Consider the following 14,336-nt stretch of genomic DNA (forward strand, 5'->3'; position numbering starts at 1 on the left):
CTCAAAGCGTTACTAATGTATCTGTGCTGTGTGAGCCAGCAGTTGAGGATCTAAGCTGTGCTTTAAAATGCTGAATCTAGAGACAGCGTGGGGCCCAATCAGGATATTAGAGTGAGTGAGCATGAAGCCTCTTCCTGATTGGGGTTGGTTTGTGAAAGCAGTGCAGTTGTGCAGGACTGCCCTGGAATGCGAACGCAGAAGACACTAACAAATGCAGTCGCCTTTTTAGATACATCCTGTGTCAGTGTACATGCCAAAGTGAGTGTTTGAGTACACAGATTTTATGGGATTGTCTGCCCTACGTGCTTTCTGCTGCACTGCATCATTTACATGTATGTACATTTCAGCAATGTTGTCTCACTCTATTTCCATCTAATTTTTTGTGAGTGCTTTTCCATTCACTAAAAGTGCTGATGAATGAATAACCTGAGCGTGCACAACCAGATCGACAGAAATAGGCCACAGTCAATTTGCAAAAATGCTTTTCTCTCTCGACTTGTGGTCCCATTTCTAACCACACTTACACAAAACTATTACACAAACACTTTTTGTAAAGTTACAAAAACTAATGCACGTATAAATTTACTATAATTATTTGTCATTTACTGTTAAAGCTAAAAGTCTTCCTCATTTCAAGTGGATATGCACAATAATTTCTTTTCTACAAAGTTTGGGAATTTCCCACGAAAAGGTTAATATTTCTGTGGATTAGAAAAAAAGAATATTTGTGACAAACCAATCAATAATACTCAGAATATAATGTACTTTCTAAAAGATATCTGGTTTAATGGGAGGACTCTTAAACCATTCTATAAGACACTAGACATCTTAAATTGATGTGAATCAATCAATCAAGCTTATTTGTATAGTGAATTTCAGCAACACAGTAGTTAAAAGTGTTTTACATCATAAAAACACAAAAATACAAAGTCATAAAAGACATCATGCAGTCAACAATTCAGAAAATGAACAACAATCATTACATTTTGATGAGTGTCGACATCAAAATTCTCAATGCACATCAAATATGTTGGTCAACTCAGTGTTTCAGCTTACCTAAAGTAAGGTTAAATTTTCATTAATTTGCCCATTTCTTTTACATAAACACAATGGGAGTGAGGTTTGGACTGATAAGTCATTTTTCACATATAGTACAGGATAGGCCATCATGTCCCTTGTTTATCAAAACATCTGTCTTATCCAAGACTATTCTATATATCCCAGTCTGTACAAATCATTACTGTATTACATTTGGAAATCGGGTGGGTTTAAAACAAACAAAATTATTATTCTTTAGTATAATAATGTATGTTGTTGATTAAGCAACACCAAAAGTGTGCGATATTACCCCTTAATTGGTAGCTTGCTTTATTTGCTACTGTATATAATCCATTACATAGTTCAAATGTGTTGATTATTAAGAGTACATCAAATGAAGTACATTATTATTATATTATATTATTTCTGCTTCTTCTAGATTACAAAAACAGGCCGACAGAAGAAAAGCTTGCCGAGGAAGAGCAAATGAAAATCCTTCCTAATTCTTCTCCACTTTACCTGCTGCCTGAAGAGATAATAAAGGTGAGCATTGTTTAAATCAGGAAATTTCTTTCTTCTGATTTAAACAATCTTTGTGGCTTATTTAATACAATGAAATTGTTTTCACATGTACTTAGCTGAGTAGTACATGTCTCAAAGCAGACCACTCTAACACTACATATGTTTTCCAAATAATTACTTTATTTTCTAAAAGTGGGATATATAAAGTCCTCAGTATTGCTACAGCAATCCAATTTTAAATGCTACTGTAATCCATATTATTTGAGAAAGAAATGGGACAATGCCTCCTCTTTTAAGCTTCCATCTGTTGTAAGACAAAGCACACACAAAGTATCATAGCAACTTTTACTGCCATAATTTAGTTGACATGTTTTATTTTGTATTATGCACATTTTTTGTTATTGCGACTCTTATTTTGAAAGGTTAAAGTAGGAAGTCCATTCCAGCATATTGCTAGGGAACCAGAAAAGGAAGATGCATGCGATAGGAAAGCATAGCTTTAGCAAGTGACTGTAAAAGGGTCATTTAAGTTAAAGAATTTATGTAATAACCTCATTTCTACCTCGAAAGGAAGGGTCAGCCAGCGAGGTATGTTTATATGTAATTATATCATTTTATGTTATCGTACTCATGACACCGTCTCACTTAAGTTTATGTTGTATTTTAGTTCGACGGTGGTGTTGGTGTCAGTGGGTCAAGTGAAATTGTAACAAGAGCAACTTTAAAGAACGACATTAAAGCTGACTTCACACCAGCAGTACAACGAACTCTTTATTGCCGTTAAGAAGAAGAGGTGGAAGTGATAGTCGAACTCGGAGCTGCATGATTCTCGCATCGTTGTCCCGAAGACCGGACGGTTGCAAATGTTAACGGACACACGTTCAACGGCTACTTCTTCATAAAGACGTCCAGAAACCAGACATTTAAGTTCATGTTTGGAAAGTGACACAAGGAGGGAGTAACAACAAGGAACTGTGTGAAGCCTGACAACAGCGCAACAAGGTAACGAGAAGGGAAGTAATGCAACGAAGCTCAGAGTTAATTTAAATCAAGTTGAAAAGAGATTTTCACCAATTAAGAAGTCCATAACATTTCAAGTAAAACAAAATGTCAGAAACAAATGATACAGAAATAGAAGTTGCCAGTGCAGAACAAGCTGCCGAAGCAGAGCAAGTAGATGAAACCTCTTTAGTACAACCTGGGCAAGAAGAGCTGCGAAGAAGTGAAAGACCTCGCATGCTAACAGGAAAAGGAAAAGAATTTCATAAAGAAAAACTAAAAGAGCTGCAACGTCACTTTGAAAGTACTTATGACAGATGGAAAGCATTAATTAAAGTTGCTAAAAAATCTGTTATCAAAGGAGATCCAGTTGACATTCTTGAAGGTCACATGGACATTGTACAAAGAGAGCTAGCCGCTCTTAATGATATTTATGATCAATACAGAGCAATAGATGGACCACCTCATGATATGCGTTCCAAGTTAGACAAATGTATATCAGTGACTAAGGTAGTTATGCAAAACATCCAATGCCATGTTGAGGGAACAAATAAGGAGGAGATTATTTGGCCTGATGCTAGTTCTGTATTTACATCTTCTAGCTCAGCTAGTGTCTCAGTTCATAGTCATTTTAAAGCCAGTACAGTTATCTCTAATGGCTCCTCTGCCAAAAGACAAGAAGCTGCAGCAGAGTATGAAGCAACAAAGGCTGTGCTTAAGATAATGGCTGAACAAGAGAAATTTAGAGAAAAAATGCAAACCATAGAAGAAGAAGACAAATGCATAACCGCAGAACAAGAAGCTGCTGCGATGTTACAACGCCATCAAGAGGAAAGAGAGGAAACAGAACGCAAGTTAAAAAGAGAAAAGGAGAAGGCAGCTGTGATAAAGAGACAACAAGAGGAAAGTGCTGCAAGGAAAAGGTCAGTTGAGGACTTAAAAAGGGAAATTGAAAGACTGGAAAACCTGAAAGGACTTAATGCAGCAAGGGCAAAATTACAAGTTTATGAAGAAGACTACTTTTCAGTAAAGCAAGAAAGCATCACTCCGAATCCTGCAAACATACAGGTAACAGAGTTCAAGAACACTGTTAATCAACCCACACAACCACCACAACAGTTAAATGTCGTTCACGAGAGCACAGGTGAGCTTGTAAGGGTTTTGGCAGAAGCTATGTCAGCTAATAGGCTACCGATTCCAGAGCCCTCAGTATTTAATGGGGATCCACTTAAGTTTAAACATTGGAAAGCATCTTTTCAGACTCTAATAGAGAGAAAGAACATTCCCATTGCAGAAAAAATATTTTTCTTGCAGAAGTATGTAGGTGGGTGTGTTAAAGAAGCCTTAGATGGCTATTTTCTGATTGGCTCTGAAGATTCCTATATGGCAGCATGGAATATTCTCAATGAACGTTATGGAGAGCCTTTTGTCATTGCTAAGGCCTTTAGAGACAAGTTGCACACATGGCCAAAGCTCCAAGGTAAAGACAGTGCAGAGTTAAGAAAGTTTGTGGATTTCTTACAAAGCTGTCAATCCGCAATGACTACCAATGAGAATCTGAACATCCTCAATGATGGAATAGAGAATCAAAGACTTGCTGCTAAACTGCCAGACTGGTTAAGCAACAGATGGAACCGAAAGGCTACAGAGTACCAGCTGGAGCACAGACAGTTCCCACGTTTCAGTTACTTTGTAACATTCCTGTCAATGGAGGCAAGTATTGCATGTAATCCCATTACATCATATCAAGCAATAAGACAAAGTGACTTTGACAAACCAAGGACAAAACTTCAAATTACACCCATTCATAAGAAACAAGATACAACGAAAATCTTCACAACTAATTCTACAGAAAGAAGCATGAGTTCTTGTGTGTTTTGTAAAAGAACAGGACACAGCTTACACAAATGTCGTAAGTTCACTGAGAAACCAGTTACTGAGAGAGTCAAGTTCATTCAAGGTGAAAAACTATGTTTTGGCTGTTTAAATAGTGGTCATTTCTCCAAGAACTGCAGCGATCGGATGACATGCAACACATGCTCAAAACAACATCCCACATGTCTGCATGAAGAAAGACAAAGACACGAGATAAAGAAAGAACAACCTAAAGAACAAGAAGTAGCTGAACGGAAGGAAACCCAGCAACAGGTAACACAGTCACAAGACACAGCTAACGAAAGTACATCCAACAGAGTGACTCATGAAAATAGAAACACACAGACATCTGCAATAGTACCTGTCTATGTATCCACACAAAATGAACCAAGCAAAGAAATACTTACGTACGCTCTGCTGGACACACAGAGTGATTCGTCCTTTATTCTCAATGAAGTAGCAAACAATCTGAACACAGCTAAAACCCAAGTTAAACTCAAATTATCGACGATGTCATCCAAGAAAACAACTGTACCATGTACAAAACTTGAAGCTCTGCAAATAAGAGGATTGTTTTCCAAAAAGAAACTCACTGTGCCAGTTGCTTACACACGTGATTTTATACCTGCCAATCGTAGCCATATTCCTACTCCAGATACGGCAAGGTCATGGCCACATTTGGAGCATCTAACTGAACATATTGCTCCACCATTAGACTGTGATATAGGACTTCTGTTAGGCTACAACTGCACACAAGCCTTAATGCCCAGAGAAGTCATATGTGGTGAAGAAAACCAGCCTTATGCCCAGAAAACAGATTTGGGCTGGAGCATCATAAGTTACTGTGATTCGTGTGATGCAAGCAGTGATGTAATTGGAGTAAGTCATCGCATCACTGTAAAGCAAGTAATACCAGAGACTGAGCCAACCACAAAGCTGAAGAATAAAGTTCATTACATCTGCAAGACACAAATAAAAGAAGTAACTGGTCCAGATGTAATCAAAGCACTTGAATCAGATTTTACAGAGAGAGCAGTGGAAGAAACAAGCATTTCACAAGAAGATGTCTGCTTCATAAGAAAGCTGCAAGAAGGAATCAAACAAAAGCAGGATGGACACTATGAAATGCCCCTGCCTTTCAAAAATGACAGACCAAATCTTCCCAACAACATGTCAAGTGCAATGCAACGCTTAAACAGTCTCAAACGCAGATTCGTAAGGGATCCAAAGTACTACTCTGATTATGCAAAGTTCATGGAGGACATTATTGCACGCGGTGATGCAGAGAAAGTAACGGAGAAGGAACTCTGTAATTCCCCTGCCTGGTATATTCCCCACCATGGGGTATACCACCCTCAAAAGCCTGGCAAGATCCGTGTAGTTTTTGACTGCTCTGCACAATATCGAGATACTTCGCTAAATGAACACCTGCTTACAGGGCCTGACCTCACAAACACTTTGGTGGGAGTACTCTGTAGGTTCAGGAAGGGCTCAGTGGCTGTAATGTGCGACGTGGAGCGTATGTTTCACCAGTTCCATGTAACACCCCAAGACCAGGATTATTTACGCTTCCTATGGTGGGAGCATGGTGATCTAAGTGTTCCCCTCTCAGTCTTTCGCATGAAGGTTCACCTGTTTGGTGCAGCTTCTTCACCTGGTTGTGCCAATTTTGGTTTAAAACATCTAGCTACACAAGGTGAGGGAAGGTTCTCTCCAAACACAGTGAAGTTCATTCAAAGAAACTTTTATGTAGATGATGGACTTGTAAGTGTTACATCTGAAGCAGAAGCAATCAAACTAGTCAAAGAAGCAAGAGAGCTGTGTAGCACAGGTCAACTAAGATTACACAAGTTTGTATCAAACAGTGACAATGTGTTAAAGTCACTGCCCAGAGAAGAGTGTGCTGACAGTATAAAGGATTTGGATCTAGCACTTGGAGAACCACTGATGGAAAGAGCACTTGGTGTTCAGTGGTGCATTTCTTCCGATGAGTTTCAATTCAGAATAACAGTCAAAGAGCACCCAATGACAAGAAGAGGGATCCTGTGCACAGTAGCATCAGTGTATGATCCACTGGGATTTGTGGCACCCTTCATCCTAAAAGGAAAACAAATCCTGCAACAGTTATGTCAAGAGAAAGTCGGATGGGACGAGCCTCTTTCGGATCAGCTCTACAGAGAGTGGGAATCCTGGCTCCTGGATCTTCAAAACTTGTCAAAGGTGAGAATCCAAAGATGCATGCTACCTGAAAACACAGACATCACACAGTGTGATTTACATCATTTTTCAGATGCTAGTGTGACAGGCTATGGACAATGTAGCTATTTAAGAACAGTCACATCCAAAGGGGATGTTCATTGCGCACTAGTCATGGGGAAGGCACGCGTTGCCCCAACCAAAGTCACTACTGTCCCTAGACTTGAGTTAACAGCTGCAGTAGTCGCAGCAAGAACAAGTGTAATGCTAAAAGGTGAACTGGAGATCAGCAATCTTCAAGAACATTTCTGGACAGACTCCAAAGTGGTGTTAGGATATGTGAATAATGATGCCAAAAGATTTCATGTATTTGTGGCAAATAGGATTCAAAGGATAAAGTCACTCACAAACCCACATCAGTGGCATCATGTACCATCTGAGAATAATCCTGCAGACCACGCGTCAAGAGGACTAAGTGTTCAACAGCTACTCACTTCTAACTGGTTTAAAGGACCAGAGTTTTTGTGGCAAAGTGAGCTACCCATTGAAACTGACAAGGCTATTGAAGTTATTCCTAATGACCCAGAGCTGAAAACAGTACATGTGCTCAAAACGGAAGTACAAGAAAGGAGAACAATACTTGATCGTCTCAATAAATTTTCAGACTGGAGAAGAGCTGTTAAAGCTATTGCTCGTCTAAAGAAATTTGTGAGAGATTTTAAAGGAGACACACAACCAAAGGGTGAAAACACATGTATTGAAGACAGGCGAGAAGCAGAACTGTTCATAATAAAACTTGCACAAGAAAACACCTTCAGCAAGGAAATCAAGGACTTAACCCAAGGAAAGGACATTCAACTCAAGGATAAGACACACAGGCTGTATAGCTTAAACCCATTTGTTGATGAGCAAGGAGTACTCAGGGTGGGAGGACGTTTAACAAGAGCAAGTCTGCACCCTTACATCAAACATCCTGCCATTATCCCCAAATCAAGTCATGTGTCGTCTTTGCTGATTAAACACTTCCATGAAAAGGTGCAGCATCAAGGAAGAGGAATTACTGTCAACGAGCTGCGTTCCAATGGACTGTGGATCACAGGGTGCAGCAGTGCAGTTGCTTCACACATCTACAAGTGCACAACTTGCAGAAAGTACAGGAGACATACCCAAGATCAACAGATGTCAGATCTACCAGAGGACAGAATGGAAACAACACCCCCATTCTCTTACTGTGGTATTGACTGTTTTGGACCTTTTTATGTAAAAGAAGGCAGAAAGGAACTTAAAAAGTATGGACTTTTGTTTACATGTATGTGTTCCAGGGCAATACATGTTGAAATGTTAGACGACCTTACTACTGATGCTTTTATTAATGCATTGCGTTGTTTGATTTCTATTCGTGGACATATAAGACAAATAAGGTGTGACCAAGGGACTAATTTTATTGGTGCTAAGGGAGAGTTTTTGAATGCACTGAAGGACTGTGACAAAGAGCAGTTGAAACAATATGGATGTGAGTTTGTTCTGAACACTCCATCCTCAAGCCACATGGGAGGTGTTTGGGAGAGGCAGATTAGGACCATTAGAAGCGTTTTAACTGCTATTCTGGATAAAACTTCTAAGAGACTTGATAGTTCTTCCCTCAGAACGTTTCTGTATGAGGTGATGGCTATTGTGAATAGCAGGCCGTTAACAGTAGAAAACCTGAGTGATTCAAGTTTAGAGCCTCTTACACCGAATCATATTCTCATGATGAAGTCCAGTGTTATTCTACCTCCTCCTGGTGAATTTGTGAGTCAGGACTTGTACCTGAGAAAGAGATGGCGCCAAGTTCAGTTTTTAGCCAATGAATTCTGGACAAGGTGGAAGAAGGAATATCTTCTTACTCTTCAACAGAGACAAATCTGGCAAAGAAACAAAAGGAATGCAAAGCTGAACGACATTGTTATTCTTCAAGAGGACAGTTCTCCAAGGAACAAGTGGAAACTGGCAAGAGTAACAGAGGTATATCCAAGCACAGATGGAAGGATCAGGAAGGTGAAGCTGTTGCTCAGTGACTCGACCTTGGACAAGGATGGCAAAAGGACTGTCAAGCCAGTGTATCTTGATAGACCAGTTCACAAAACTGTGTTGTTACTGGAAGCAGAGTGAATGCTAAAATGTACATATATTCCTATTGTTATGTTATATGTTTCAAGTGAAATCACCATAGGTTAGTGATTTGGTGGGAGTTTTACTGCCATAATTTAGTTGACATGTTTTATTTTGTATTATGCACATTTTTTGTTATTGCGACTCTTATTTTGAAAGGTTAAAGTAGGAAGTCCATTCCAGCATATTGCTAGGGAACCAGAAAAGGAAGATGCATGCGATAGGAAAGCATAGCTTTAGCAAGTGACTGTAAAAGGGTCATTTAAGTTAAAGAATTTATGTAATAACCTCATTTCTACCTCGAAAGGAAGGGTCAGCCAGCGAGGTATGTTTATATGTAATTATATCATTTTATGTTATCGTACTCATGACACCGTCTCACTTAAGTTTATGTTGTATTTTAGTTCGACGGTGGTGTTGGTGTCAGTGGGTCAAGTGAAATTGTAACAAGAGCAACTTTAAAGAACGACATTAAAGCTGACTTCACACCAGCAGTACAACGAACTCTTTATTGCCGTTAAGAAGAAGAGGTGGAAGTGATAGCAACAATGGCATGTTGCTTTTTATCCTTGCCAGTGTCAGGTGGTAGCTGAATATTCCCATATGCTTTGCCATATGGTATGTGTATAAATTTTCTAGGAGTATTTCTTGCTTTTCCTTTTGAACTAGATGCTTAGCTACATATCTCACTGGTAATAAAATCTTAACAGACCAAGTTTTCCATGCTCCAGCTCTGTAATGCAGAGTAATTAAGCAAATAAATGTTTTCGGTATATCGAGATAAATGGCAAATCATTTCCTCATGCTATCCTGACAAAGTAAAGCATCATTGTTTACCTTTCACCAAAGTAGGTTGATTTTCCAAGCCGGTTGGAAACTAACCTCAAATGTGTGGAAAAAGTATTGTTTGTATGTATGAACAATCTCCTTCACATTATAAATGCAGCATATGCAGCTGCTGCAGACTAATGAGAAAGACATTTTTCCACTATTACCTTTAGTTTCCATAAAGGCCTGAAGCTGAGTTACAATCTTCCCTGCTTTTTGCTTTTAGGCGTAAGAGTCAGATCGTACGACCATAAAAAAGTCAAAACAATCCAAAATATTTTATTGGGACACTTTTAATAATATGATTACGATTGTGACTAACTTACAGTAACTGTCTGCTTGTTTGTTTTATGACCTACAAAGACTTATTTTAACAATATTAGAAGACTTCCCTTTTTAATTTTACCATAAGATACAAGAGGTCTAAACATCTTTAAGATACCAGGTTTTAGGACTTCCAAAGCATCAGAGGAATGTCATTGTTTTAATGTATTAGTCAGGAGAAGGGTTCAAACAATTTTCCAAGGCATCAGATGTACCATGCAACATAGTCAAAACAGTCATAAACAAGTGGAGAAAATATGACACATGATGTCCATCATGTTGAGAAGACAATTAGGAAGCTGGTCAACAAGGCTTTCAAAAGTACAGTAGCATTGTACTTTTGTTCGGCAAGAACTGGCTGTGTTGTACATTTCACAACAATCTCCCACTGGATAGCAAGAAGTAAGTCTTTTCTTACAAGAACATTTCAGAAATGACCCTTTCTGAAAAGGTTATTGTTGAGAATGTGAATGAGAATTTGTTCCCAGTCAACTTACCCAGTTAAAAAAGGTTAAATATATATATAAAAAAGTTTGACACAAAATAACATAGCACATGATCAAAATAACTAGATTTTCTCCAGTGGTTACAGCCTAGGTTAAGGCAATTCAGAACAGTTTCAAATACTAGTCAGTGTTGGGCCAAGGCCTCCAGGCTCCGGATAGAAAGCAAAAGGCCAAAATACTTTTCATTTTTCAGCATGGCAACTCAAAGTATTTATTCAAATCAACAAAACAACGGCTTCATGAGAAGAAGATAAATGTTTTGGATGTGCCCCAATCTTAATAATGAAAATCTGTGGAGAGATTTGGGGAGGGTTATGGACAGGAGATACCATAATCCTCCTCAATCTGACAGACCTGCAGTGATGCACTCCCACCTACAGAATGAGTGCTGTTGTAAGCATTAAAAGGTGCTTTGCAAAAAGTATTTCTTCAAGTGGGCGCAAATCAAAGTAACCCTATTATTTCAGATTTTGTTGTCTTAATCTTCACCATAAAATATTTCAGGTGGTTTTCAAGTGAGTCATACAGGTTATATGTCACAAAATGTGCCAAATGCTAGAAAATGTTTTATTGTGTTTTTTTACTATACAAAAAAGCAGGAGAGTGTAGGCTTTATATTCACTCTATGTGGCTTTTTATGTGCAGCGTGATAGTTCTTTTTCCAAACACTCCTTCATTCTGCTGGTTTTCAGTCATAATTTTTTATAGGTGAATTAATTTCAGATGTTATCTTTAAAGATAACATAAACACATGAACTGCAAGATCTTATAGCAGCCTATACACTTATTGACATTCATAGTAAAGATTTGTGAAAACCACATGAAAATAAATTGCCATATCTACAATAAAACCTGCCCTTGCAAATTTTTTGTAGTCGACTTTGTTGATTACGGCTGATCGTTGCAGCCCCAGGGGGCATGAGGTGCTTTCTCTGATATGCACTCCTTGTTTACCCGCAAGCCTCTTTAATGAAGTGCTTCAAGACATGTCTGACCCTAAGTGTTTACCTCTTTAGAATGGGAGATGTCCAACACATTTTTTATATATCATTTTATACTGATCCAGTAGAGTTCCACTCCACCTTTCCTTTGGTTCTACAATTACTGTATCATAGTTATTACTATTACTATAATACAGAGATTTTTAACTATCATATTTTTCCCTGTATTTTTTACTTAGTTTTTTATCATGTGGGATTTTGCTTCTGAATTTATCTTCTTACACATCTCTACTGGTTGGGCCAATAGGGGAGGAGGGTGCTATAATGACGGTCTTCCTATTTAGCTAAAACAGTTACCCAGAGAGAGCAATCTGTGGCATCTGAAGGTCTCATTCTTGGTTGTTCTGTCGGTGCAGAAATATTATCTTGTTAACCTTTTTTTACAATTTGTAATTATTGAGTTGGCCTACTTCACAGTCAGCTTTTTACTAAAACATATCATAGGATGCCTGGAGAGCTGTTGTTCTGTGCTCAGCACTCTCTTTCCTGTTAGCTGTCCTACTTCCTCTGTCTAGTGCTCTCTAGTAATCTCTGGAATTTCTCATTGAGGCCAGTAGAGAACAATACAGGGACTTTTATTATGCAACAATAGCAGTTCCAACCCTGTGGACAGGACACACAAACCCTTCCTCGTTGTCTCCACAATACACACACAGTGAACAGACAAAAACATTCAGGGTCTGTTCTGTTATTCAGCCTTACATCTTTCATCCTGCTGCTGTACAAAAAAACTCAAATGAAAGCCAGTCATTTCTGTGGTATGTATCTATCTGGACCTCATGTGGCTTGTGTCTATCTCTAATTTCTGGAAAAAAAGGAAGCAAAGTAGAAAAGAAAGAAAGAAGGAAAGAAATAAGAAAAGACAGAAAGAAAGAAGAACGCAAAGAGGGGTAGAAAGAAAGCTGACAGACCAGATGGTTGAGTCTCAGGGTTTTATTTACCTCCCTCTATCATCTACTCAGATTCCAGTAGATACTAAACTGAGGATGTTCAGAACTTAGCCTCCTGCTGAGTGCACTTCAACATCATTTATTGGAGGAGGTTCAGGTGGCCGAGGTCGAGCAGAGAACACAAGACAACAAAGGAAGTTGGCACTGTGAGCTCAGCGCTCTGGGCAGCACAGCACACTGGTCGGTGTGGGAGGCAAAGAGGAGATGGTGTACTAACAGGCCCATTTAAGTGCTGTTAATCCTGGTGGGCTGGGAGAGGGCTGGCACTGAAGTTTAATGGTGGACTGCTGAGAGGGAGTGCTGTGGTTACAGACACACACGCCATGCCTTCCACCACACACTCGGGCACTGACTCAAGCACATATTGCACTGAAATTTAATGCTGGCGCATTACGACTGCAGTGTACTTTATCTGGGATTTGACCCAAATACACACAATGCAGACAAATGTACACGGACACAAACATTAAAACAGATTTGACAACAACATCAATGCAGGTCTCGGTGTCAAATAAGATCTCTCTTGCATTGCAAATATCTATAACTGGTTGAATTGGACGTAATGCAAACTCATCTGCTCACTAGCAACAAAATTGTGTAAAAGAAAGTAGCTGCTATTTTATTTACCAGAGCTTCCTTATTAGTTTAAGAAAGATCTGTTTTTGCTACCACAGCAATATTGTAGTAGTGTCATTTAGCTTAAATGTGTTGAGTCGTCATGAAATGCTCGCCAGTTTCTGTTTCTCAAGGAGAATTGAGCAATTACAGTTAAGCAACCGGGGAATATGATTGGCCTGTGCCATGGACTATAAACTTTATGTGCTGCTTCAGGGGTAATGTTGTTCTTAACATGGTATGATTCTCTTGTATTGAAGACCTTCTCTTCAATAGGCATGTATCAGAACACAAGAATTGAGGCACCTTGATGTTGAAGTTGTGGTTGGGTAAGTTTTAAATATGAAATAATTTTTTTATTTACTTCATTCAACCATTCAGTCAGTCAGAAACATGCTGTGAGTCGTAGGAGAGCTACATCACATTAATTAGGCAATTAAAAAAGGGCTGTTATTTTTCTAAACTAAATTATTTGTATTTGTATGTTTTCACATTCAAGGTCCAACACCTTAGTCAGTATTTAAAAGGAATGATAAACTGTTTCAAAACTTTCCGAATTTTTAAAGTAGCAAAAATCACTCATAAAAGAGAAGCTTTAACATGAATTGATGGGCATTTATACAAAATCATAGACAAGATCATAAAAATATCCATATTTTGGGGAATCTTGAGCACCTGCATTGTTAGTATGGCTAGAAAATTTTAAAGTACCGGTAACCTAAAACAATAGACACACGTCAAACTAAAAGGCCCATACAGATTAATTTTTGTACAAACACACGTATCTTTGCACCTGTACCACAAAGGATTTTTTTTCCAAGTTGTCAAAGTGAGATTTAAACTTGGAAGACCTTTGCCTGTCTCCTTGGGCAGCATTCCAATCCAAATGTGGCTGATGGCTTAGGTATTTTTATTGGGAACACCAAGCAAGGTACACCGTAGGCCTTTTTTTACACACCTCTAGTTCTTCATGTGATGTTGTCACTATCCAATCACTACTTAAGTGTCACAAAGTCGCAGGACTTCAAATGCATTTTGTAACAGAACAAGACGTACACTTCGGAAAGGGAAAGCCAAGCTCCATGTGAATGAGCCAGAGAAAAAGTAGCAAAAGCAACTAGAAAATGAATCAACACTTTATTTTGTTAATTTTAAAATGTGACCTGTGAAAAGCCCTTAAACTCAGTGCAACAGGACAAGATGCTCACATTTTAACAAATTCAGATTGTGAATCCGCAGCCACAAACACAGTGAGACATCAGAGAATCCCGCAGAGTTTGAAATAGGTGAGACATTCCACTGAAGTTGTGCCTCACAGTCTAACGACAGAG

The 14,336-nt window shown here is 38.7% G+C and overlaps 2 protein-coding genes across 2 annotated transcripts; both read left to right on the top strand.

Annotated features, from left to right (window-relative positions):
• The first annotated feature begins 1,914 nt into the window (after nucleotides 1-1,914).
• Nucleotides 1,915-7,468, top strand: LOC116707975 (uncharacterized). The gene is made up of 3 exons (XM_032545680.1): nucleotides 1,915-2,148; nucleotides 2,228-7,372; nucleotides 7,449-7,468. Exons 2-3 carry the CDS (start codon nucleotides 2,668-2,670, stop codon nucleotides 7,466-7,468), a joined length of 4,725 nt encoding a protein of 1,574 aa, XP_032401571.1. The 5' UTR covers nucleotides 1,915-2,148; nucleotides 2,228-2,667.
• Nucleotides 7,469-7,739: 271 nt separating this feature from the next.
• LOC116737375 (uncharacterized) lies at nucleotides 7,740-9,318 on the top strand. The gene is made up of 2 exons (XM_032590473.1): nucleotides 7,740-9,106; nucleotides 9,186-9,318. The coding sequence occupies exon 1, from the start codon at nucleotides 7,810-7,812 to the stop codon at nucleotides 8,779-8,781; it is 972 nt and encodes a 323-aa protein (XP_032446364.1). The 5' UTR covers nucleotides 7,740-7,809; the 3' UTR covers nucleotides 8,782-9,106; nucleotides 9,186-9,318.
• Nucleotides 9,319-14,336: the final 5,018 nt, after the last annotated feature.

This window comes from Xiphophorus hellerii, chromosome 18 (assembly GCF_003331165.1).
Source record: "Xiphophorus hellerii strain 12219 chromosome 18, Xiphophorus_hellerii-4.1, whole genome shotgun sequence".
Lineage (NCBI taxonomy): Eukaryota > Metazoa > Chordata > Actinopteri > Cyprinodontiformes > Poeciliidae > Xiphophorus > Xiphophorus hellerii.